Source organism: Nothobranchius furzeri, chromosome 17, assembly GCF_043380555.1.
Source record: "Nothobranchius furzeri strain GRZ-AD chromosome 17, NfurGRZ-RIMD1, whole genome shotgun sequence".
NCBI classification, from domain to species: Eukaryota; Metazoa; Chordata; class Actinopteri; order Cyprinodontiformes; family Nothobranchiidae; genus Nothobranchius; species Nothobranchius furzeri.
The window spans coordinates 36351267-36376286 of record NC_091757.1 but is presented as its reverse complement, the minus strand read 5'-3'; the positions used below and the strand labels follow the sequence as shown (position 1 = coordinate 36376286).

General features: G+C 42.3%; 2 protein-coding genes across 4 annotated transcripts; one reads left to right on the top strand and one right to left on the bottom strand.

Moving 5' to 3' along the window:
• Positions 1–2525: 2525 nt before the first annotated feature.
• On the bottom strand, positions 2526–6107 carry vgll4l (vestigial like 4 like). The gene is made up of 5 exons (XM_015972177.3): positions 5907–6107; positions 4389–4512; positions 4045–4285; positions 3456–3537; positions 2526–3301 (listed from the first exon to the last, which is right to left on the bottom strand). The coding sequence occupies exons 1-5, from the start codon at positions 5971–5973 to the stop codon at positions 3003–3005; spliced, it is 813 nt and encodes a 270-aa protein (XP_015827663.3). The 5' UTR covers positions 5974–6107; the 3' UTR covers positions 2526–3002.
• Positions 6108–8244: 2137 nt separating this feature from the next.
• Positions 8245–22880, top strand: syn1 (synapsin I). 3 transcript variants are annotated; one of them, XM_070546542.1, is made up of 15 exons: positions 8245–8369; positions 10305–10435; positions 10647–11098; positions 11609–11666; positions 13696–13787; positions 13935–14091; positions 14179–14268; positions 14420–14482; positions 15148–15290; positions 15396–15470; positions 15544–15646; positions 15720–15869; positions 20358–20427; positions 20569–21064; positions 22598–22880. In XM_070546542.1, exons 3-15 carry the CDS (start codon positions 10758–10760, stop codon positions 22731–22733), a joined length of 1974 nt encoding a protein of 657 aa, XP_070402643.1. In that variant the 5' UTR covers positions 8245–8369; positions 10305–10435; positions 10647–10757; the 3' UTR covers positions 22734–22880. The 3 variants fall into 3 exon arrangements, with proteins under 3 accessions (XP_070402643.1, XP_015827660.3, XP_015827662.3); XM_015972174.3 differs by lacking the exon at positions 8245–8369 and having other exon boundaries at positions 10274–10435; XM_015972176.3 differs by lacking the exon at positions 8245–8369 and having other exon boundaries at positions 10274–10435; positions 22636–22803.
• Positions 22881–25020: the final 2140 nt, after the last annotated feature.

Here is a 25020-nt window from a genome sequence, read left to right as displayed (position 1 = left end):
TTTAAAGCAAGCTGCTTCTTTCTCTTATTAGAGCCACCAGGATAACTCCATTTCATGCTTAATGTTTTGACTACCGCTTCAAGTTTGTTACGAACACTCCTGCCTCTCTTCTTCTTCCTTTTTGTAGTCTTATGGCACTTGGCAATAAACAATTTGGTGCATTACCGCCACCAACTGGATTGGAGTGGAATGACTACCAATCACTTCCTGTCTGTGCATCGCCGTCTTAAATGGATAGTGCATTGTGGCATTAACAGAGGGGTACCGGCAGTCAGGGCTAGGGGGCCCCCGAACACAAGGGGGCCACAGGCGGCCACCGACCTATGCTTAATGGTAAAACCGCCACTGCTCATAGTTCTTGGTAACTTGTACTACTGCTGTCACAGTCTTCTAGCCTTTACCATTTTATATTCTGATGAACAAAAGTTGTTCTAATCTTCAGAGACAGCTCTGTTATTAGCTTTTTAAGGTCCATAATAAGAGTGGTACACACCCTGATACCAAACAGTACTGTGACCACTTTGCACCCTTTAAACAGCCAAACCGACAAACTAAAAGGACACACATTAGTGTAAATTATCTGGTCAAATTATTGACAATCTTTTTAAGAATTACCATAATTTAGGTTCAGGACAGTGTTTTTAATTCCACTGAACCAGAATTCAAAAGCATATTTTTATTTTGTTCATTCTGCGTAATTAGATTTTCCTTCTTCATCGTTATTTCTTTGTCTTTAATTGAATGCTAGACATTTTCCCTCCTCAGTAGCTGTGTGAAATCATCAATTTTTAAACAATTATATCCTAAAAACCTTCATTGGATCATTTAGATACGAAGCTTCAAAAGAGCTCCCTCCACAGAACATGCTTAGTAGTTCCACACAGCCATGTTCTCGAGAGATTAACGTTCTACTTTTTTAAGGTTTACTGGAAGATTACAGTGATGAACCGAATAGGGCTGAGATATTTTTTCCCAGAGTGACGTGACTAATCTTTGGTATTACAAGACATTCTTAATTACTATTGCCATGTGGTAAATGCTGTTTTCCTGTCATTTTTTAGGATTTTCGGGATAATAATAATCCACGGCTGTTCTTTCACTCAACAATGCGTATTTGTTGTGCTGCAGCATGAGAAGCTTTCTTCTTGGCATTCTCATAGCAGGCTGATCAATGCAAATCAGAGTGTAACATCAGGACACACACCATAACACAGATTTTATATATATATTACATCTAGCATAGCATAGCATTCTTCTCTACCCTCAACATATTACCATAAAGTTTTGACTCCATGATAAAATAGTTTCTAAATTTAAACACTAAATCATTTATCAGGTAGCTTTAAAGCTTCGAGAAGTGAGTTGAATGCTTTTTTAAATCTCCAATCTTTTAACCCTCCCACTGTCCTAATGGGTGACCCCGCAAGGAAAGTTGACCATTGAGCAGGATGAATGGTTTATCCCTTGAGGTCCACGTGGCAGGAGTGAGCACTACCTCACCCCTGCCACGTGGAGCTCAAGGGATAAACCATCAGTCCTGCTCAATGGTCAACTTTCCTCATGGGGTCACCCATTAGGACAGTGGGAGGGTTAAAGTTTATCTTTCCCAGTGAGTTGTTTATGGCTGATTTTGTTGTTGCGACATGAAAAACCGACACCACTGGTCATGTTTGTGCTTTTAAAAGTTTATCTGAATGCCTCTAGGTGGCATCAAAGTCCCTATTCTGGTTCCTCCAGTTAAGTGTTTTTAGCATGTTGAAATACCAGTTTGGGACTCAGTAAGGGAAAGTAATTACCTGGTGTTTGTCAGAATTTGCTCCCATAATTGTGCATTTGCTCCTAGATGTGTTTAGTGTAAACATTTTGTTGTTACGGGTAAAGGGTTTAGAGATGTTGTGTAAATCATGTGCTAAACAAATGTTTTTGACCAATAAAGTCACATCATTTTCCCTTATTCTGATACCTTCTAAACTCACATTGTTAAAAACGCTTTTTTTTTAAACAACCATCTTTCAAAAGCAGAATATTTCAGGTTTTCTTCCACTGAATGTTTCCTCTCATTTTTTAAATTAGACAAGATAGGACATGCAAATAAGTAACAGAAGAACACGGCTGTTTCTCATGCTGGGGCCCATCAGCCCAACCCTCCTTCACCGTTTTCCCTCCCTCTTTTCCCTTGCCAAACAGGATCTGTAGGATCTCACAGAGTCATTTTCTCAGGAGACTGGAATGTCAGAACACCAGACCAAATGCCTGCTGGGACATGCTCCCTAGAATCTCTCAGAACTTACAGGAAAAAGGCATCCAGAAGGAGTGTTCACACAGACAATCCATTTCCAGTAAGTGTTGGGAAACAACCTTCTCATGGAAGATTGGATCTTTGTCGCCAGGTGTGTTGCACTGACTCATAAAGCTGTCTGATGGATCACCCTGCCCAAGCATTGAAAGTGTTCACAAATTCAGAACCATCCTGTGGAAGGTTCTGCTTCTGTTGGAGTTTTTCAGTATTCAGCAAAACACAAACATGTAAGAAAAAGGCATTTGCCATTTTATTATTTTTTTCATGGAGACTCTGGCATGTGTACAGCTTATGTGTACACTATTGCATTACAGACAGGCTAGTCACTCAGACTAGAGAAAACCCAAGAGTATGAGAACATAAATATTACACAGAATGTGGTATTCATAGAGTTTTCAAAGAAACGACATACAATTAAAGAAATGTAAAGGATAACATGGTTGATTTATCAATCACCCCATTTCACCAACTAAATCACAGACGCTAAGCACAGAATCTGCAGAAATGTAACAAAAAACACGTAATGCTGCATTTATCCATTAGGCTTGGATACACACAAACACATTCATGTCCACAGAGACAGCACTTCTGCAGCGGGTGGCTCACTCACAACACTAAGCGCTGCACGCATAAGCAGAGCTATTCGTATTGAAATGTAAAAACAGAGAGTCAGTTTCCACATGGATCCAGCGATCGTTCTGTTTTAATTAACAGGCCAGTGGCCGGCGGTCAGCGACGAGCCCATGGTGGACTCTTTGTGGTTTGGACTGTGGCTGTAGGTGGGAGAGTGGGTAACGCTTGGACTGCTGGGCGGTGTGGAAGAGCAGGAGGTAGACTTGGATTTTATCTGCTGCCACTTGTCCTGGCCCAAAGCTTTGGCGAAGTGGTCATCAACAGACACGCTGATGGAGAGCTGCTGCAAACGACTTTGCTGGTAGCTGGATCCAAGGCTTCTCTTGAAATGCTCCTCAAGTACGTGATCAAGGTTGTGTTTGGTATTAGCTGGAAGGAAGGATGCATGACAAATATTAGATACACACCTTGCTGAGTCAGTATTTGTTAGTCTAAGAGTGCGGTTATCCACTGTGATGTAGTCAAGTGTGACGACTAGGGAGTGAACGTCTGGTAAGTGATCTGCTTACAAAGGAGTACTGACCTGATGAGTGGCTACTGTGGACCTCGGATCTGCTGGAAGGGCTTTTTGATGAGGGGACACAGGTGATCACAGAGGGACGCACCTTAAAGAGGAAAGACGAATGATCAGAATACATTTAGGATAGAAATGCACCAGTATTTTTGCTGTGACCCTATTAGAGTTTTAAACGTGTGTTCCTGTCATCTAAACGTGCTTAAACACCCTGTTTATCTAACAGCAACCACCATGCGAGCAGTTAGATTTGAAAATGTTTAAAAGTGATTGAACTGGTTGGGTTTGCTCAGGAAAGCAAGGTTCACTCCCAGTGTGATGGCATCAACATCTCAAAGCAGTCTGTTCGGTCTTGTTGATGGAATTCCTCCATTGCTTACATTTTCTTCCTGAATCCGGCTGGATTGCATAGCTCAGGCAAGCTTAGGCCTGTGTACGCTCACGGAAAGCCTGTGAGGTTAGATTCACTGACTAAAACGGCTGGAAATGTACAAGCCTCTGTGGTTAGCCTGGAGCTGCACTGGGACTACAAAAGGGCATCAAAAACCTGCCACATTTCCTAAATACAATCTTTATTTGATCATGATGGTTGCAGTACCTGAATTTGACTGGCAGGTGATATTTTAGTCTTCTCTGTGTTTTCTGGGTCTTTTCTTGGTTTCTTGATGAGGGCGAGAGGTTCGTCCATGGTAGGTGTGTAGTACACGTAGTTGGGCAAAGGACTAGTGGGGCTTGGTGTTGGACTCGGGCTCGCTGTGGGACTCTGTTGGCTGCTAGAAGCTGCAGGTGCTGGTCCGGGTCTCTGGGCCAGTTTGCTTCTGTTTATTGCCCGCTCTCGCCTAAAACAAGTACTCGGTCAGAGAATGTCTCATTCCTTTGAGAAAATCTGCATGCATGTGTTAAAAATCATATATAAATCTAAGAATAGGTGGTTTCACCAACCTTTCTTCCAATGTTAGACCTCTTTCAAGGCTGCGCTTGCGTTTGATTGGATATGCGTTGGGGGCTCGTGCCCGTTCATTCTGCATGTTTCTGAACCTGTCTTCACTCCGGGAATGGGGTTGACCTTTAAAAGAGACCAAAGGGTAGAATCAGAATAACAGAAATCAGTGAGAAACTCGTCCCGTGGGATTTGATGATGATGATGGTTTTATTCACAAAAATTGGTAACTGTCATTGATGACTAATAGCTTGTTGTGATCCATGACATCAACCTGTATGGCCACTATTCGTGGGAAAGCGTTTTTTTTTTTTGTTTTGTCACCGTTAATTGTAAACTCCGTTAAGCTGTAGAACCCGATCTACTTGATCAGTTGGGGTTACGACACGACACAGCTGATTCAGTGCTAACGGTAAATGTTGTTTTTCAGCAACATGTTGGCGCTCGGCCCAATCACACGCTCACAAAAGGCAAAGGTAGCAGTCAACAGCTATTGTTAGAATACATACGAACACATCTGCATGACTTGGAAGACTAATGGTATGGGCAGAACACACACAAGCACACAAGCGCATGCAAACACACACATATTCTAAATGATTGCAAACACACACATCTGCAAGAAGAGCATGCTGTAAACAATGGATTGGACCACTGGGGCACATCTATACTGGGTTTATTTGATCTCAGTCACCTCTTGCATTGGTTTCCAAGTTTAAATCAGGATATTTCAATAAATCAGTGTGCAGTCAGTCACCAGCTTGCTCTTCATGCATTGTAAATGTGAACACACCATGGACTTTTGCTTGGCTTTCATGCTCACTTTACATTTTGAAATCCACATTTACTGGATGGAGAGAGGATTTGTTTGTATTCAGACAGCTAGACCTTCTCCAGCCTCACTGAGCCTCCCGCATGTAGCACTTCAGTTTGCATTCCCTCTTGCATAAACACAGCAACACCTGCGTGCTGCTCCTTCTCACAGTGTGCCATTGTGGAGGGGGCAGGTATAACCACACCTATGCTGATTTTCTAATGCCCCGGGCATGGATATTTCTTCCTCATTAGCTTTGAGAATGTGCTGCATGACCTTATGCTTTGTTGAGCTGAATCAGATTTTACTGACATGTAAAAAAGTGACAAATTGTTTAAAGAATGTCAGCTGAGAGGGAACGCTCAAAGAATCAACAGTAAACTCTTTATGTTTTATGTTAAAAGAGCTGGGGTGTTTACCTATAAAACACTGAAAAATCTTTATATTTTACAAGGCTCAGCTTGTTATTTATCTCCTGTTTGTTTGATTGCTACAACTAATTCCTCCTTCCTCTAAATGGATTTGATTGAAATACGAGGTAAACACAAATGTAATAAAACAGATACAAACTTTGACATATTATTAGATGAAAACATGAAAATGTATCACTAGAAGGTTATAGCATAGCTATGAATATGATTAATTTTCAGTATAATCGGTCATTTAACAACCCAAGGAAATAAAAACAAAGCCTTACTAAGCTTACCTTCTAATATGTAGACCTTGAAGCCACTGTTTATCCGAGTAATGTACTGGAAATTAGCCACTGCCATGACTTCTTGACTCTTGCGTTGGTCAAACAACTTTGCTTCTGGAGATCACAGCACACCACAAGCCTCAGCTGTGGATTGTATAGGAAAGGTAATGAGATGTTGGGTCTGAGCTCAGGCAGGTAAAGTATCCAAGTGAGTTCAGATAGGCTCAGTCGGTGACTTCCTTGTGACTCATCATCTGCTGCAGTTAGATTGGCTGCTGCCTGGGCCAATGGCGAGGCGTCAGCCCATTCACTTGGTTGTTATTGTGTTTTAAGGCGGAATGTTCTCACAGGTAGACCTGTTTGAAAAGTGGAAAGTTGAGTTGTTAAATGTCATGGTGCTGTGGAGTTCGCGCCTCTTAGGGAGAAGCATTTTTTTCACAATTGTAAGAATTAGTTTTGAAGATCATCCAATGACATAAAACACTTTCTTCAATCTTTCTTTTCTTTGTCAGATGTGAGACTTCCTTTAGAGTCCTGTGGGGGTCGTGTGTCCTTTGTTTCCCCCCATGAACTCGGCACCTGCTCCCCCCCAACTCCACCCCCCGTCTCCACCCCTGATCTGAAATCTCACCAAACTGCATTTTTCTGAGTGTTTAGCCCACCGAGGCTCTCGTCCTCCCACTGGCCTGCCCATACACGCTTGCAGCTGTACTCTGAGCCCGCCTCACCACTAATCCAAAGGCTTTTGTTAATGGCCGGACAAAGGCTTCCAAGTCCTGGAAATGCTGCTGCCATGAGAACAATCTCATCAGAGAGTACAGACACGTTTGGCCATGCTGTGATGTTGGTTGTGCAGGAACAAAGGAACTTTTAGTGTGAGTGATGTACTTGGAGAGGCGATAGTTATGATCATGTTGATCCGCCCCATCAGCCAAATATCCCTACAGGTGAATTTCATCCCAGCTGCATTTAAGAGGTTTAAGATGAAACATTTCCTTCACAGTGAGGTTTAATTTAAGCTCAACAGTGCCCCCTTAAGTCCTAAATGCATATAAAAGTTAAACAATGTTTCTCTTAGCAGCTTTTTTAATATTAAAAGGAGCTGTTTTTTGTGTATTTTTATTCTCATTTATTGTAGTTGTTGTATGTTTTAGAGAGCGAACACCTACTGAAGCTAAATTCCTTGTAAATGTAATTTTTCTTGGCCAATAAATCTGAAATCTGAAAAAATCTATCAAGCGGCAGAAAAGTAGAGTTTTTATCACCTCACATGTTTAGATGCAGGTTTGGTCAGTGACAAATTCCATGCAGTTTTGCCATTTTAGAAATGCAAAAAATTTGGTTTTGAAATGTGAAGAATCTTTGAGTAGCCAGTCAAGTTCTAATTTTGAAACACTCGTCCTTTTGTATTCAGATCGCATAACTAAGACACAAGGCTTCTGTTGGAGGAGGTCATCCATCATCCAGATATCTAATGTTTAAAAACGTTTTTTATGACATCAAGACACGCTTCATTAGAGCAAAATGTCGTCTGATTCACAAATGTTCCATGTTGCTCCCCTTTGTGTTTTAAATGAAATCAAAAACAACTTAAAGGTCTAGCAGATACCTGACATATAATATGGATTTCTCACATAGCGTTCCCATGAAGCATCAGCAGCTAGACACCAACGTCATCTGTGTTTTCAACACATCTAGGGAAATATTTTAAAAGGACTGAACCCGAACTGAATGGGTGAAACACTTTAAATATGCTTTAACTTGAAATTAAATTACTTTACTATATAGAAGCTGCATTCATTGTAATTATCACATTTTAATATGATATGTTATCTGATCCAGCAATCAGTAACTAGGCAACAAGATTAGTTCTGTTTTATTCCTTAATGAAAATAAATCTAATTTGCAATCCCACATGAACCAATTTAGATGACGTGCTGTAAATGCTCCAGGCTCACACTGGACACATGTGTTTTTACATGTTAATGCAACATGTGGATGTTCCCCTGAACAGTGTCTCTTTATGGTGGACTCTGCTCACCATGTGTTTTACCACATATTATAAGCCTGACACTTTACACTGAAGGGTGTGTTGGCCTTCTTTGGCAACCTGAAGGCTCACTCACTGGTGCTCTACTTATTGTCATTTGTTACCGTCATCAGCCAACACACCCACAAACCTGACGACAGGAAATCATGAACATGAGCAACTTATTTTCCAGGAGAATGACCGTGAATAATTTTTACGCGCAATCATTGTCATATCAGTGTGTTTACATTTACCTGTACTGCTATCGTTGTGTTAATTGCTTTGCTGATTTTGTGTCATCTCTCCACAGGGATACGTTCACATCCTCCATCTCTACTCACAGACGATTGCTCTGAGAGATCCTATAGCGATCATAATGTGAAGTCCCTCGATGGCACTGCTGTTGTTGGGCTGATCTCCAAACATGAGTCTATTGGAGTGAGGTATGACTGTGTAACATCCAGAAAGGGTCCATTTTGACCTATATATTGACCGACATAGTGACCAGTCACCTACAGACATAATTCCACCATGTAGGTAGATTTTCTATTCTATCTTCTAACACCCAGAAGATTCTGCAGTGCATGTTGACAGTCCAAGAACACAAAATTGTCAAACTTATCTCAGACTGCTGGATTTCACACTCTGAATGAAAAGTGAACTTTTAAAACTCATAAGTTAAATAATCAGTTGTAATCATATGGTTGAATGAACCAGATGGTATTTGAAATATTTGAATAATCTGTGCCTAATTAACTGAATTAGGCACAGATTATTCAAACACTAGTAGATGGATCAGTTCTAAAAACTGACCAGCTGCCTCCCTAGAGGACATCGACACCGACCAGCCGCCAAAATAGTGTAAAGAACATAATCCAACACATCCAGCCCATGTTCACCTGTTTCATTCAGCGAAGATTGTGAAGCTTCTTCTTTGAGGTTTTAAGGCTCCTAAACTCTGACCTTTCTGTTGTCCTCTTTATTACGTTCACTTTATAATATGTAGATGTTTATTAATAACTGTTATATTATTATGAGCTGGCCAGAGTAATAAATGATACTCTGTTGTGTTTTATGAACATGCACTTAACCATTAATACACCTGCATTTTTAATGGTAATTTTCTTCTTTTGACATTTGTCTTTGTGCACATAGTTCTTTGCAGCCGTTCATAGAACTTGATTTAAAGCTTGTAAAGAAAGACGCTTTCTAAAGATATCATTTAGAGTATTTGTTTTGTCGGAAAATCTCCATCAACATGCAAAACATGTACTTTTGTTTTTATGGCAGCAAAAAAGGGTGTTGGTTCCTCCAGAGCATTAAAGACTCATGAGAGAAAACAGCCCTGTCTGTTTCCAATACGAACACAGTCGGTTTCCATAGTGGAGCTGGAGCATGCAGGACTCCCAGGGGACCTGCGTTGTAATGACGCAGAGCATCACCAACAGATGGCGCTTCTCTCAGAATATCTGTCAGCTGTGTTGGAAATTTAAGGCGTCCCCATTCAAGGTCCGAGTATAAGAACAGTAAATGCAGGGATAACTGGAACACCCTGGTGCATCCTGAGGAGTCAGCAGCAGCATCAGGCTGAGCTACGCCCCTGCCACTCCTCTCTCCTCAGCACCACCATCACCACACATTCACGTCAAGTCTGGCAAACCTAGCCATGACACAGGAAGTCATCGTAGGTTCTTTTAAAAGAAGACCAAATAACCTGTGCGCTTCACATTGTTTTATGCTTGGGGAAGTCAGACATGTTCCTAAAGATGTTTATGTTCAGAGAATACAGTTTTAACCAGAAATAAATGAAGTGTCTCCACAGGAATGCTCATTCACTACGTAGGGGAGAATCCACCCACATCTCAGTCTGAGATGGTGGCATTTGGTTTTGATTAGGAATATGTAATCTTCATCACATGTGTTACTGGCCTTATATCTTTAACATTCAGAAATACTAAATGAATATAATCAAAAACAAGCAAATATGTCTGTATTAAACACTTCAGTTGTTGCAGTTTTACGTTCTGCCTCCAAAAATCAAAGATGCATCCCAGATTTAGATGTTCACTCCTGCAGACTTGTGTTGTTCTTACCCTGCTGTTGGTTCAAATGTATATTTTTCCTCTTACATTTATTTGTATCGAACTGAAGAGTTGGCACACCCTCTATAATTCAAAATTAGACAAATGCATTTATTTTGTAAAGCAGTACAGGAAGTGATCGTTCTGCACACTGAGCAACTTGACCACCGTCTAGTTTGCAGTCTCCCCCCAGGATGACTAGAGAGTGACGCAGGGCAGACGGAAAAAAACTGGGTCTGAGAAGGAAGCAGGACGGTGGAGATGACTGGGAAGACTTTGGTTTGATTTATTTCACAGGATTAAGGTCGATGCACGAGCTGTCTGCACGCTCGGAGAACGCGAGAGCCACATGCATGCGGGGTTTCCTGTAACAGCTGATCAGGAGCCATCGCCTCATCCCTGGCGGATCGTTTTGGATACATTCCCAGGTAGGCTCTGTCAAATGGATACTATTCCATATAAGTGCATTAAGGCTTTTTCTAAACGAACCACATCCATCTGAGAAGGAATATTTTAATTTAGGTTAGCAATTATCTGGATGCTGATTATCTTTATAGCAGTCACGATTTCTTCCTGCCGTGAGCAGGCATACATAAAAATAATGATCTAATTAGTAAACCCAGACTTTGTTCTGTTTAGGTGACGCTGATTCTGCACATGGGAAAGTAGCCAGACATCCTTTTTATTTCTTCACTGAACACAAGCAGGGTATTTAGACACCCCCCTCTGTGATTTCATCCCATCTCCATCATGAATTACCTGCGTCGACGGCTTTCGGACAGTAATTTCATGTCCAACCTGCCCAATGGATACATGACCGACCTCCAGCGGCCTGAGCCGCCGCAGCAAAGTCCCGCAGTGTCACCCGGCCCGGCGGAGCGTCGCCAGCCCCCCGGCGGCCCGCAGCAGCAGCAGCAGCCGCAGCAGCAGGCTGCCCCTGCAGCAGGCTCCGGTTTCTTCTCCTCCTTATCCAACGCTGTCAAACAGACTACAGCAGCTGCAGCCGCAACCCTGTCTGAGGCCGCGGATAGAGCAGGTGTGTCCAGCAACGCCAAGATCCTCCTGGTCATCGATGACCAGCAGACCGACTGGTAAGATCAGTGCTGGTGGCAGCAGCAGCTTTAAGGTCATATGATTCAGAGGATGCTGAGGTACACCACGGAAAACCGCCCCTTTTATGAATCACAAACACCTTATGTGTTCTCAAGGCAAAGGCAGCAAAAAGAAATGCTTTTTTTTTTTTTTTGTCGTGATGAAATAAAAATGTTAGGCTGTTTGAATTTGCTAACATTCTAAAAAAATTATAAACTTTCTGCGGGGAAATCTTGCAGGATTTTCATTGGAACACAATGTGCATTGTTAGATTTGCACTTATCAGAGGTGATACAAAGCTGTGGTTTTGTTACTAAAGACACTCTATGTGTAAAAGCACACATTCATTATCCCGTTTAAATTCCACTTTTACACCAGATGATGCTGCACTACTCATCATGCAGCATTGACTAGATTTTAGTCCAGTAATGCACTTTTCAACAAAAACCTTTGTTTCATATTTTTTATGATTACTACCAACATTTGCATTCATTTACTCACTTTTGCAGGGTGAAGGTTTTCAGAGGAAAAAAGGTCCATGGTGAATTTGACATTAAAGTAGAGCAGGTAAGTTTGAATAAGCTATTAATTTTCTCTGAGATTATGTTCATCCTAAGAGAAGAACAGGAAATGAGCTGAAATAAGAGTCTGAACTGAGTCTCATGAGATGATGTTGCATGATTTTTTCATAAGGCCTTGGTATTTTGTGTGTCGCTGATAACAGTCTTTCTGATCTACTTATGTCAAAACAGAAATAGACCTCGAGCATTTTATTCCTGTCAGAAAGAAACTGCATGGCATTATTAATGAGCGTGTTATAATTTACACTGAAAGCAGAAGCTTTGTTCAGAGGAAGTGTTTGGAATGATACATCTCTCAGAAGTGCTTCCCTGTGAAACACCATTTAATTTAGTTATTAAATATCTTATGCTTGATGCATTATTTTGTGCAGTCCCATAACACAGCCTAACGAGATCTGTTTTTATGCTAAGTTTATTACTTGGACCAATTATGGATACAGGTTTTAGACAGCAGTATTATGATGGAGACAAGGGGTGCAATGATTTCCATATATTCTTGTCCTTCTCAGACATTTTTTTCTTTTCATCTAACTGGTAGAAAGCACAATAAAGACAGTCTGCTGTCGTTTAGCAAAATACATAATTTTGCACTGGAGGAATAATAATGAAACCCAGGAAAAATCAGTGGATGTTCTTCAACACATTTTGAATCAACTCAAATCAAGATGGCCGCCATAGTCAACTGATTGTTAAAGCATAAACAGCGTTATAACTCAGGCACTTTTTAAACACTTTTTGTCAGCGTTTATTGTGATAGTATATCTCCACAACATAGCCCGTAACCCCGATGAACGATGACCCCAGACTCTGGAACTCTCTCCATCTGAGCCTGAGATCAGAGGACTCAGTGGTCTCCTTTAAAAAGCAGCTGAAAACTCACCTGTTCAGGCTGGCTTTTGCGTGACCTTCATCACCACCCTCTCCTTATTTTGCTCTTATTTTGCCTTTCTCGAGATCCACAGATTTCCCTCTTTCCTATTCATTTTCTCTTCCCCTTTTCCTTATGTTTTAAATCACAATTTTTATTTCTTCTCATTTGAAACACATTCTTAATCATTTTTAAATCATTTTTTTGTATTCATTTTTTGTTTTTGTTCTTGTGAAGCACCTTGTGATTTTTATCTAAGGAGGCGCTATATAATATATCACTTTCTTTCTTTCTTTCTTTCTTTCTTTCTTTCTTTCTTTACTACTCAAAATAAGATCATGGTCTAAAACATTTGACATGAATTATTGTATTTAACCCATTTTTAAAGTTTTGTTTGTAAACAAAATATTTAATGAGCCACGGATGGATCTTAATAAAATTCTCAGAATGTAATCAACTGATGTTTATCTCCAACTTTTGGAGTCTACCTGATTCAAGATGGCCGAACTTTAGCAGTTACTTTTATGCATCACTTTAACAGACATTGTGCTACGGTTTGAGAGTTGTTGAGAGACCTTTTACATCTACTTTAAGTTATACCTCATGACTGTATAAAAAAGATGGACAAAGCCCACAGACTGCTTTCTGTGTGACTCTTATGAAGCCAAATGGCCGTGCCACACATATCGTCACGCTTTATAGGCAGCTAGGACAACTACAGCCTTGCATGAGTGTCGGGCAAAGCTGGGCGGCCACGCGACATGGCTGCCTTCGAGAGGATGGAGCGGCACATTTTTGGATCTCTGAGTGGCAGTCTTGCAGATCCTTGACTGAGGTGGACTAGCACAGCTCGGAAACCACTGCTAGCCACAACCAGGTCACCTAACTCGAGTTTTGGTACCCCGCCAGCCCCACCAACATGTCATATTTCTAGTGCCAGCCCCTAGCGGATGAGGGTGGAACTGCAAAGTTTGTGACTTCTGTGTTGACTTCAAGTCTGGGGTTGGTGGGTTACCCCTTGGTTCTAACAGAATGTGGGATTTAATTTCTCAACATAATAAGATCTTAGTTTCAAACCCTGTCAAAGAAATATGGTATGCATGCCTTTAGTTGATAATAAATATTGACCGAGGTATTCTCCTTTCAGGCAGAGTTCTCCGAAATCAACCTGGTGGCCAACTCTACAGGCACCTACCATGTGAACATTGATGCCATAAGGAGTGGGCATAAGGTCAACAAGTGAGTAGGTTTCTGTTATGAATTAATACAATGCTGCAGTTTATGAAGCTGCTGAAAGTTCCACTGTACCTGCAAAATCATTGAACCATGACGGAAGAGTTCTTCTAACTATGCAGTTTAATGTTTTGCTTGTGTCTTCTGCATCAGATCCTTCAGGCCAGACTTTGTTCTGATGAGACAGCACGCTTTCAGCATGGACAAGAACGGAGACCATCGGAACATGGTGATCGGACTTCAATATGCCGGGGTGCCGAGTGTTAACTCTCTGCAATCGGTTTATAACTTCTGTGACAAACCTTGGGTGGTGAGTAGTATTAACCACTCAAAGCAAGGACAAAGGAACAGTTAGTGGCATCTTAGAGGCTAACCTCTGCCTGATTATCTGCTTCAGTTTGCTCAGATGTCTAGAGTCCACAAGCAGCTGGGATCAGAGGAGTTCCCACTGATCGAACAGGTTTACTATCCAAACCACAAGGAAATGGTGAGCTCTTTGCAGTCTAATTATTGAACTTCTGTGTCAGTACAGTTAGATCATCTCCATTCCTGCAGTCACACACTGTTTTGTAGTGTTTTAATCATTAGAATGATCTCCAACAACATGTTTACTGTATGTTTTAATATCTTCCTCACAGATTTCCTCCCCTCAGTTTCCTGTTGTTGTAAAAATGGGCCATGCTCACTCAGGAATGGGAAAGGTACAAATTGGTTGTTTATATTTCTAATAATTTAAAGCTGCTATAGCGAAACTACAGAATGAGCTAGGTTTTGACCACAAACATGGAACACTCACCCCACCCCTCAGGTATCTTTCCAGAGATGTTTCTGCCAGAACTGGAAACCCGCGATGCCGGAGGACACTAGATAATGCGAAACACAAGTCGTCGTTTTGTAGGTCCAAACGTTTTTTGTTGTCCGTGACTTCAAATGGTGTTTTTCTTTTTGGGACTCTGGTAGTTTGTCCTAAAGTTGAGGTGGCCAGCTGTTTCTCCTCCTCTGATATTACTGAGCAGAGAACCTCTCACACCAGTAGTGTTTTGTTGCTAAATATGCACGAGTGTAATGAATGGAGGATGCAGGGAAGTGCGGAGGTTCTGCGAGATTAACAACCAAATGGTCCAATGGTTGCTCTCAGTCTGAAACGTGTTATTGGTTGACCTTTTTAGATAAATGCAAAAGAACCAGTTTAGGACTTTTTATTTTTTATTTTTTATTCGCCACTTTATGTTTACATCTATACTAAGTTAGAACGTTGTTAAGAGCTAATTTGTTCTCCTAATTTGCTTTTGCAGCTTTAAATAAAATCACCACATTAATACACTTAGAAATTCCACTGGATGCATTTGGGCTCCTTCCACTCTAGGTGAAAGTGGACAATCAATATGACTTCCAAGACATTGCTAGCGTTGTGGCGCTGACCAAGACCTATGCCACATCTGAGCCATTTATTGATGCCAAGTACGACGTCCGCATCCAGAAGATTGGTAACAATTACAAGGCTTACATGTGAGTGATTTTGTTCCACCAAATCTCCAACAAAGACCCAACTCACAGGCAGTTTGTGGCAAATAAAACAAAACATATGATGCAGTTTCTCGTTTTGTTCAACAGGAGGACTTCTATTTCTGGCAACTGGAAAACTAACACCGGCTCGTCTATGCTGGAGCAGGTGGCAATGTCAGACAAGTAAGCATATACGATGATACCCTCATAAACTGTTAGTAATGTGATGTTTAACTGTGCTATAATATCATTGTAGGTACAAACTGTGGGTGGATGCATGTGCAGACATCTTTGGGGGGTTGGATATCTGTGCTGTGGAGGCGCTACATGGTAAAGATGGCAGAGACTACATTATAGAGGTAAAAGAGAGGAGCATCATCTGAAAATGTGATCATGAAGGAAATACACAAATAACATCCTGATGCGTTTCAGGTTGATGACTGTTCGATGCCACTGATTGGGGATCAGCAGGAGGAGGATCGTGTTCAGATTGCAGAACTTGTGATTTCTAAGATGAACCAGACTGTTCCACGTACCTTGAGCTCCTCAACGGTCCGTGCCTCAGCAGGACAGCCAGCACAGGTGCTGAAGCTGCTAAAACTGCACTCAAGCTTTGCTGACTCCAGTAAATCCCAGACAAACAGCTCTAAGCATTGAGATTATCTCATTCAGAGCCATCCATACATACATTTTCAGCTGCTTATCTGGGGTCGGGTCGTGGTGGCAGTAGCCTAAGCAGGGAGGTTAGGGGTTAGGGGTGTTCCCTGGGTCGTCTTTTAAGCCTTCTCCTCATTAGATGTGCCTGGAAAACCTCACAAGGAGGCGTTCATAAGGCATCCTAACTAGATGCTCAAGCCACCTCAACTGACTCTTCTCGATGTGGAGGAGCAGCGGGTCTACTCTGAGCCCCTCTCAGATGACTGAATTTCTCACCCTATCTCTAAAGGGAGAGCCCAGCCATCCTGCAGAGAAAACTCCATCTGTCCCTCACTCGTGAACAAGACCCCGAGATACTTAACTCTGGGTCGGTAACAAGATGACACCTGTGCTTGGCTTAGCCGCAGTCACCGGCCACTTTTTAAACTTTTCTCCACTAACCTCCCCTTTTCCACTTTGCTCCTATCTGCGATCCTCTTCAGTAGTGTCCCTGCTACATCTCCTATGATCACCAGACTCTTTTGTCCTTCCGTTAATTCACGATCGCCCAAGATTCACCAAGGACGTACCTCCATGTTTGTTTAACTGATCGGCGTGCTGGCCCGGAGCCAAATGATTCCTACCAGGAAGCCTCCAGCAATGTTTATCCGGTCTCGGGAAAACGTTGGAGGAAAAGAGGTAAACGAGCAGGAATCCAGGTGAGAATAAAACTTCTCTTAAAGTGTGGTTTATCTGGGGAAGATCGGCGTGATCTTCTAGCTTCTTGTCCTTTGTTTTTGCGACCTGAGCGCCACTTCCGCATTCCCGCCAGGCCACGTTGCGGTGCGGTTTCTCCGTCCAAGTTTTTTAAGGTCGGTTTATCCTCATTCCTCAGTGGTTTCTCCTCCTGTTCCCTCCATAAGTGGTTTTTATAAACACCGTGGATCTAACCCTGCTAATTTACGTCCACTAACTCCAGCTGTTTCTGCAGTTTCTGGTTCCTCCACCTCACTCAGCATGTCTCTATTGAATACCCACTCTGTTAATAAGTCCATCCTGCTCAGTGATCTAATTCGCTCTAAAAACCTGGATTTTCTGTTTCTGACTGAAGTTTGTTAACAAACATCTGATTATTCTGGTCTGATTGAACTCTGCCCGAGTGGTTATTCTTTTCTTAGCCAGCCCTGGGGTTCTGGTCGTGGTGGAGGCCTAGCTGTTGTTTTCAGAGACCATCTTCCATGTAGCCCTACAACCTCTGGTCACTTTGCTTCTTTTGAACTGCAGCTGATTAAAGTCGGGCGTAAGGACCCGTTCTACTGTGCTGTGGTGTATCGTCCACCTGATCCAAACGGTTCTTTCCTTCAGGAGTTTAGTGACTTTCTATCCTCCACTGTGAAGCTGTCCAGACTGGTGATTGTTGGTGACTTTAACATCCACGTTGATGATCCCTCTGATCACTTTGCCATGAATTTCTCCAGCCTTATGGACTCCTTCGGCTTTACCCAGCATGTTTCCCGGCCCCACACACACCAGGGGACACACTCTAGACCTTGTTTTTACCCTCAGTTAAAATGCTGACAGTGTTTGTCCTGAGGATGTTTATATTTCAGATCACCATCGCATTTTCTTTAACTTGTCAGTTTCTGTGTCCCCACCTCCTGCTCGCCATATGGTTAGTTCTCGGTTTCTTAATGAGAGCACATCTAGCAATTTTTCTGCTGCTTTTGATCCACCCTGTTCTTCTGATAACGACCCAGATTCCTTAACTTCTCAGTTTAACGAGCACCGCCTCTCCATTCTGGACAACATCTGTCCTGTCAGAACCAGATCAGTTCCTGCAGTGAACCCTACTCCCTGGTTTAATGACAGCCTGAAGCGCCAATGCAGAAAAATTGAGCGTTTGTGGAAGAAAACCCATCTCCATGTCCATCTGCTGCACCTAAAGGATCTTCTGACATCCTTTAACTCTGCAGTAAGAGATGCAAAGGTTTCCTATTTTTCCCAACCTGGTGTCCCAGAGCAAAGGGAACCCCAAGGTGCTGTTTAACACCATCAGCAGTATTGTCTCTCCTTCCTCTCCTACAGCCTCCATCCACTCTCTTACAGACTGTGAGAACTTTCTCTTTCTTTGTGGACAAAGTCAGTAAGGTTAGATCTAGCATCTCTCCTTCAGCCTTATCGCTGCCTCTGCCGACTCCAACCAGGCCCGTCATCCTAGATAGCTTTGCTCCTGTTTCTTTGCCTGAGTTAACCAAACTAGTTAACTCTATGAAGACCTCTGCATGCCCCCTCGACATCTTACCCTCATCTTTGTTTAAAAGTGCTTTTCAGTCCATCAGTCCCAGCATGCTCTCTATAATTAATGCTTCTCTGGTTTCTGGTCAGGTCCCTGCTTACTTTAAGAATGCTGTAATCCACCCGCTTCTTAAAAAAACGAGTCTTGACCCCTCTCTCCACAGCAGCTTCAGTCCCATCTCTAAACTTCCGTTCACCTCCAAGATCTTGGAAAAGGTTGTGGCTAAACAACTCACAGCTGCTCTTGATGAACATAACATCTATGATAGCTTACAGTCAGGTTTTCGTAGAACTCATTCTACTGAAACAGCTCTTCTTAGGGTCTCTAATGACCTTCTGACTCACAGTGATGCAGGGGACTGTTCTGTTCTGGTCCTGCTGGACCTGACTGCAAACTTTGACACTGTTGACCATCACCTGCTACTGGAGAGGCTGAGGGACTGGGTAGGCCTATCAGGATCTGCTCTGGAGTGGTTCTCCTCTTATCTCTCTGAGCGCTCCTTTTCTGTGGCCGTCTCCAAGTTTAGGTCCCCCACCACCTCCCTTACCCATGGTGTCCCACAAGGTTCTGTGCTGGGGCCTCTGCTCTTCCTCCTCTATCTGCTCCCTCTTCAGCACATCCTGAGCTCCTTCAAAGGAATCTCCTACCATCTTTATGCAGATGACATCCAACTGTACATCTCCTTTAAGTCCCATGAGATGTCTAAGCTGCAGCTGTTACACACCTGCTTAGACTCTATCAAAACCTGGATGGCTTGGAGCTTTCTTCAGCTGAATGAAGATAAGACTGAGATCCTCATCTGTGCCCCAGACAAGCTGGTTCCCAAAGTCAGAGACTCTCTTGGTCAGCTTGCTTCTCACACCAAACTCTCTGTCAGGAATCTTGATGTGACCTTTGACCCAGCTCTCACCCTGGATTCTCATGTCAGTTCTCTTGTTCGCTCTTCCTTCTTCCATCTCAGGAACGTTGCTAAGCTGAGTCCCATTCTGTCTCGCTCTGAACTTGAGACAGTTCTCCACACCTTCATCTCCTCACGCTTAGACTACTGCAACTCTCTTTTCACATGTCTGAACAGAACCTCCCTGAATCGTCTACAGGTGGTTCAGAATGCCTGTGCTCGGCTTCTGACCAAGTCCTCCAAACACACCCACATCACCCCGCTTCTCCTCCAGCTTCACTGGCTGCCAGTCAACTTCAGGGTTCATTTCAAGATCCTGGTTCTGGTCTATAGGGCCTTACATGGACAAGCACCATCATAAATTGGTGATCTTCTTAGTCCCTACACCCCCAGCAGGTCCCTGAGGTCCAGTGATCAAAGCCTACTGGTTGTGCAACGCACCAGGCTAAAGACCAAAGGCGACAGGTCATTTGCTGCTGTGGCCCCCAGACTCTGGAACTCTCTCCCCTTGAGCCTGAGATCAGTGGACTCAGTGGTCTCCTTTAAAAAACAGCTGAAGACTCACTTGTTCAAGCTTATTTTTTTTATGACCTTCTTCAACCCCTCTCTCTTTGTTCTGCTCTTCCCACCTATTCCACCTTCATCAGGATCCGCTGATTTCCCTCTTTCCTATTCACTCTCTCTTTCTTAACATTTTTTAATCACAATTGTCTATTTTGGCTCATTTGAATATATTTGTAACCATTTTCTAAATTATTTTTTTATTTTTATATTTTTTGTTTTTGTGAAGCGCCTCGTGGATTTTGTCTTGAGAGGTGCAATAGAAAAGATCTCTTCTTCTTCTTCTTCTTCTTCTTCTTCTTCTTCTTCTTCAACTCCTCCACTTGAGGCAGGACCTCACTCCTGACTCAGAGAAGGCATTCTACTCATTTCTGACTCAAGACCATGGTCTCCTTTACAGCCTCATTCTTTAAAATGAGCAGCAGAGAGGGGTGACTCGGTTGGTTATCAAAGGGAATCTGGTTATAAATACGTTTTCCACTTCGGTTGTGGCCTTTGCAAACATTTTACAAATTATTTCAGGGTTTTGCTTGTTGTCATTAGTCATTTAACCCTAATCCTAATGTGACCTCATAATAATTTGTTTTAGATTATTTCTATCTGCACACTTTTCACCAGATGTGATTTCCTTTGACAGGTGTTCTAAATAACCTTTGTGACGTATTTGTCTGTTTTGTAGAGAGCGGTTTCTCCTCAGCCAGTCTCACAGCCCAAAGTACCACAGGCCCAACAGCGTCCCTCTCCTCAGGGTAAGACTTGGACTGTTTTAGGATGATGTCCAGAAATATTTTGTGTTTTTTCAGGAAAATCTGAACCATAAAATTGCAAAAGTATTTGTATATGTATATGGAAATTAGTCAATGTGATTTGGACCTTATTATAACTCACAGGAGGTCCTCAGCAAAGCCCCCCAACTCAGCAGCGTCCACAGCCTCAAGGCCAACCTCCTTTACAGGCCCAGCAGTCCCCTGTCAGTCCTGGTACTGGTGAACCCTCCTCGCAGGCTAAAGCTAGCCAAGGACCTTCAGCCCAATCAAGACCTCCAGGTCAGGGTGCTCCACAGCGAGGCCAAGGAGGTTCCCCTCAAACTCAGAGGCAACAATCTTTATCACAACAGAAACCTTCTGCAGGGGGCCAAAGCCAGAAACCTTCAGGTGGGCAAGCGCAACAACAAAGACCTGCCCAGCTTTCTAAACAGCAGTCACAGGGAGGATCACAGCAGCAGAAGGCACCAGGGCGTCCCGGAGCACCAACCACCCAGCAGCCCAGACCTTCTGCCCAAGGCCAGGGTGGTCCAGGAGAACGTCCCCCTCTCCACCAAAAGCCCCAGCCACCTCAGAAGCCCAGTCAGGATAGTCCAGCTATGAGCGGCTCTCCACAACTAAAGTAAGTATTTGCACGTGATAAACGAAGATCAGCTTCATCACATTTGGGTAAAAATTAGAGCTGACACAAACAAAAATGCTTCTCTTACCTTTCTGCCTGCAGTGATTCTGTAAATGCATGCCACATGAGTGATTGGCCTCTTTATTGACAAATGATCCACCTGAATGTGCATGGTATCCAACATTTGTCAATCTTTCATTGGTAGTTTCACCAAAAATAACATTTCAGATTGTCTGGAGGGATTGTGATACACTCACACAACCAAAAGAAGCTTCCAGTTCAGGTTCTGGGATGCAGGAGACCAAGTTATAAGCAGTCAACTTAAAGATTTTTACCATGTCATATTGATATTTCCACATTAAATAAAAACCCAAACACATTTTGGCTGCATGTATGCATTTTCGTATTTCAGCAGCAAATTTAGTTTTACTTTGAAAATCCTGTAAAGCGTCAAAGGAAAATAGTCTCGTCATCAGGCTCTGCTCTGCTCTCAGAAGCTAGTCTCTGGTCTGAAACCTGTCTTCCCTGGCCAGCACAGGATATGTGGCTTTGGCGACTGTCATGTAGCAAACTTGGTAGTCCAGTGGTTAGAGTGCTCAACAAAACGCCTCAACTACTGGACCACCATAGCTAATACAGCTACTGACTTGCCTAAGATGCTGTTGTTGGCACATATTGTCAGAGCAGGCATGGGCATAGTCTCACTGAAATTAACCGTTTTATTTCTGGATATAAATTCAAGCTGATGAAAATGACTCATATTTAAGATAAATAGCATCTCAATTATGTATATTTGACCATATACTGTGCCTACGTTTACTCTCAAAGGTTTAAAATAGCATGGCACCTTTGACCTTTAAAATACACGAATAGAAAAGGAAAGCTGTCCATATATTTACTAAAAGGTAGCTGTATTCTATTGATAACTGTTACATGTCTGCTTGCATAAGAATGTGACAAATCAATCTATAGTCTGGATTCTCACATTTATATGGCTTTTGTAAATCTGTTTTTACATGCTGGATTAATTAATTATGAAACACCACAATATCCTTTTTGAACAAAGTAAAAGAGGTGTTCAGAATTGCAAATGTCAATATTATTAGTTTACAATAGAAAAAATGCCCTAAAGCTTTAGGCTTGGGTAAAACCAGCTTTATGATTGACATTTGACCTTCAGATGGAGTTTGCTGAGCCTTTTCCCATCTGTAAAACACATTAGTGATAGTATCATGGTTTGGGTCCACTGCGCTGCATTATTGTAAAATACTGTCATCACCAATCCCAGACAAAACACGCATCACCCAGTAAAGTCATTCACTATTCATATCAGATCAAAGTGGACTTGAAATGATAAGGTAATTCTGAATGACCCAGAGAGGGGATGGCCCTTTATTATCTTCTACTGAGACTTTTCACCACTTTTTTACCTCTCTCTGTCTTGCTGTATTCCATTCTTTTCACTCCATTGGTTTGCTGCATGACTTTAATAGCCTTTCCTTCTCCTCTATTGCCATCTCCTTTTCCTTATAGCAAATCCCAGTCTCTTACCAATACCTTCAACATTCCAGAAACCCCAGCGCCACGAGCCAGCCTTAGCCAGGATGAGGTGAAGGCTGAAACCATTCGCAATCTACGCAAATCTTTTGCCAGTCTCTTCTCAGACTGAGATGGCACAAGATCCTCCCATCCTCCCCCATTTCCTCCTCCTGCAGAGAAAAACATGGACAGGCAAACTGAAGGACCGACCCCTTCTTTACCCCCTCAACGAGCAAGGACCAACAGTTAATGAGATTGATAAGAAAGTGTACACTCTTGACATCCACTGCCCAAACCTATCGGAGTAAACAAATACAATCAGGATAGGATGTTTGAAACATTACTAGCCTCAAAGCCTAAATGAATCATGCACTGAAACTCTTCAACAACACGTGTGCATTCAACACCAATACATTAAATTAGGAAAAAATACTGCTCCCTCTTTGTTGGTGCTGTAAATTCATTGCGGATTTTATGGTAAAAATGAAAGGACTGCACAAAAGGTATTGAGACTGGGGGTTAATGACCCGATTTAATGCTTTAGTTCGGGAATTTCAATGCAACAACATGTTGTTGATATAACTATCCCTCAAGTGATCATCTCTTCTCTACAATTAGAATTTTAAGCAGAAATTTAAATGACTGTTCATCCAAAATCAAAAATGTAAGACATCTCCTTTTGATCCCCTCTCAGTAGTTTTTGTACAGTCCGCCTTGCGTCCCAGTGTTAGCAAACCCTAGATATGTTGAAGCTGCTTGCCTTGATGTTTTAGCTGCATGTCAACAGGGGGTGATCGTTGCAGCTTCCTACATCTCACTTTGGCGCTTGTAACTGTGTCGTCACGCGTAGTCAAATTAGTTCGTAAAGTAGCTTCGTAAGTGTTGTGAGTACGTCGTCGCTCCCACTTTGCTTCCCTTATTGGTTTATTTATTTATTTATTTATTTATTTATTTTTTTTTGCCACGAGACAGTTTAAAAAGGTCCTTTACCGAAAAGCATGCCTTAGACAGACAAGAGCGTCAGATCAAATGGAACTGTCTCAGGGATGTCCAATTGATTGTGATACTTGTGTGTTGTTGAAGGTCTTATATTACACTTGTACTGTGGTTGTTTACAAATGGTGAAGGACTAGCATGCTTTTTGGTCAGGTGAAATGTTCTGTTGTTTCAGATCCTTTTTGCACACATATCAGCAGCAAAACTATACTTGAATGCAATGTCTGAAGTGCACATTTTCTGGTTCATTTCTCTCTCAGCTGATAAAGCAACAAGTCATTGTTTCAGCTCTGAGGCGCCACCGTGTCAGGGCTACAGATGAAAACAGCGCAGACAAACACTAGCAACTGTTCATGTACTGTGTTTGATGTAACTTGATTTTTAGAATAAAGAGGTGGTTCAGGTGTTTTTAAAGGAGTCTCTGAGAAAAAAATCATAAGCAGTTAATACCTTATCTCCACCTAATAATAAGAAAAAGGGAGCCTAAGGGCCGGAATATTCTTGCTTTTTAACCTCGCGTTGGCACAGGCAGCATCTGTGTTCACGTATTTGCTGCATGTAGTACTGGAGGATTCCACTAGGGAACACACACGATAGAGAGCTGGGTTTGTGGAGTACAACCAAAACAAACATCATAGAAGAGATCAGTAACCAGTTAATTTTGAGATCATGACAGAAAAAGACACAACAGCTGTATCATAGATGGGATGAAAGGCCGCTAAATCAGAGATGGAGTCGCCATGGTGAGTGTGTCTCGTTTGTTTTGTTATCTCTGCCTACTGGTTACTCGTACACTGCAGGTTTTAAACGCGTTGCGTTAATTTTGGAGAACACGCACAAATGACGCTTCAAATCAACACAAGTTACGCGAGGCAGCCATTTCAACCATGCATACGCGTTGTTGAAAGGCAAATACATTTTAGCCCTAAGTCTCCTCCCCTTCCTGTTGGCTCATGGGAACGTGCACGGGGATATAAAAGCTATATTCTGATCAGCCTTGCCTTACACTCTGAATCACACACAAGTTGTACTTCAATTTCAATGAAAAGTAATGATGTGAGTTTTGACTATTTATGTCACCTACTTTGAGATTCATTAGCTTGTAAAAATGTGTAGTTAAAATGCCCAGAAATCACAAGTCACATATCTCACATCACAGCAGAATCTCATGTCCCCCAGCATAGCTGCCACTTTCCACATGGCCAGATTTGTGCATTTAATGCTCCTTCTTTTGTCCTGGAAGAAGGATGGGAATCACGCTAAACTCAGCCATTTTCGTCTCATAGTTCTTCTTGTCTGGTCGGATGGCATCCATTTGGTAAGATTAGCCGTTGGAGTCCTCTACAACCTCAAGTAACTTTTGCCGCCGGTCAAAAAAAAAAACGCTTTCCTGTCATCAAAATGTGTCTTTAGAATGTTTA

Excerpts from the sequence above, each read along its gene's own strand:
- vgll4l (XM_015972177.3), bottom strand. The coding sequence starts at position 5,973 with ATGGCAGTGGCTAATTTCCAGTACATTACTCGGATAAACAGTGGCTTC. Across the intron at positions 4,513-5,906 it reads CAAGGTCTACATATTAGAAG|GTCAACCCCATTCCCGGAGT; the intron begins GTAAGCTTAGTA and ends TCTCTTTTAAAG. Across the intron at positions 3,538-4,044 it reads CACCTGCCAGTCAAATTCAG|GTGCGTCCCTCTGTGATCAC; the intron begins GTACTGCAACCA and ends TTCCTCTTTAAG.
- syn1 (XM_070546542.1), top strand. The coding sequence starts at position 10,758 with ATGAATTACCTGCGTCGACGGCTTTCGGACAGTAATTTCATGTCCAAC. Across the intron at positions 13,788-13,934 it reads AGTGGGCATAAGGTCAACAA|ATCCTTCAGGCCAGACTTTG; the intron begins GTGAGTAGGTTT and ends CTTCTGCATCAG. Across the intron at positions 14,269-14,419 it reads ATCCAAACCACAAGGAAATG|ATTTCCTCCCCTCAGTTTCC; the intron begins GTGAGCTCTTTG and ends TCTTCCTCACAG.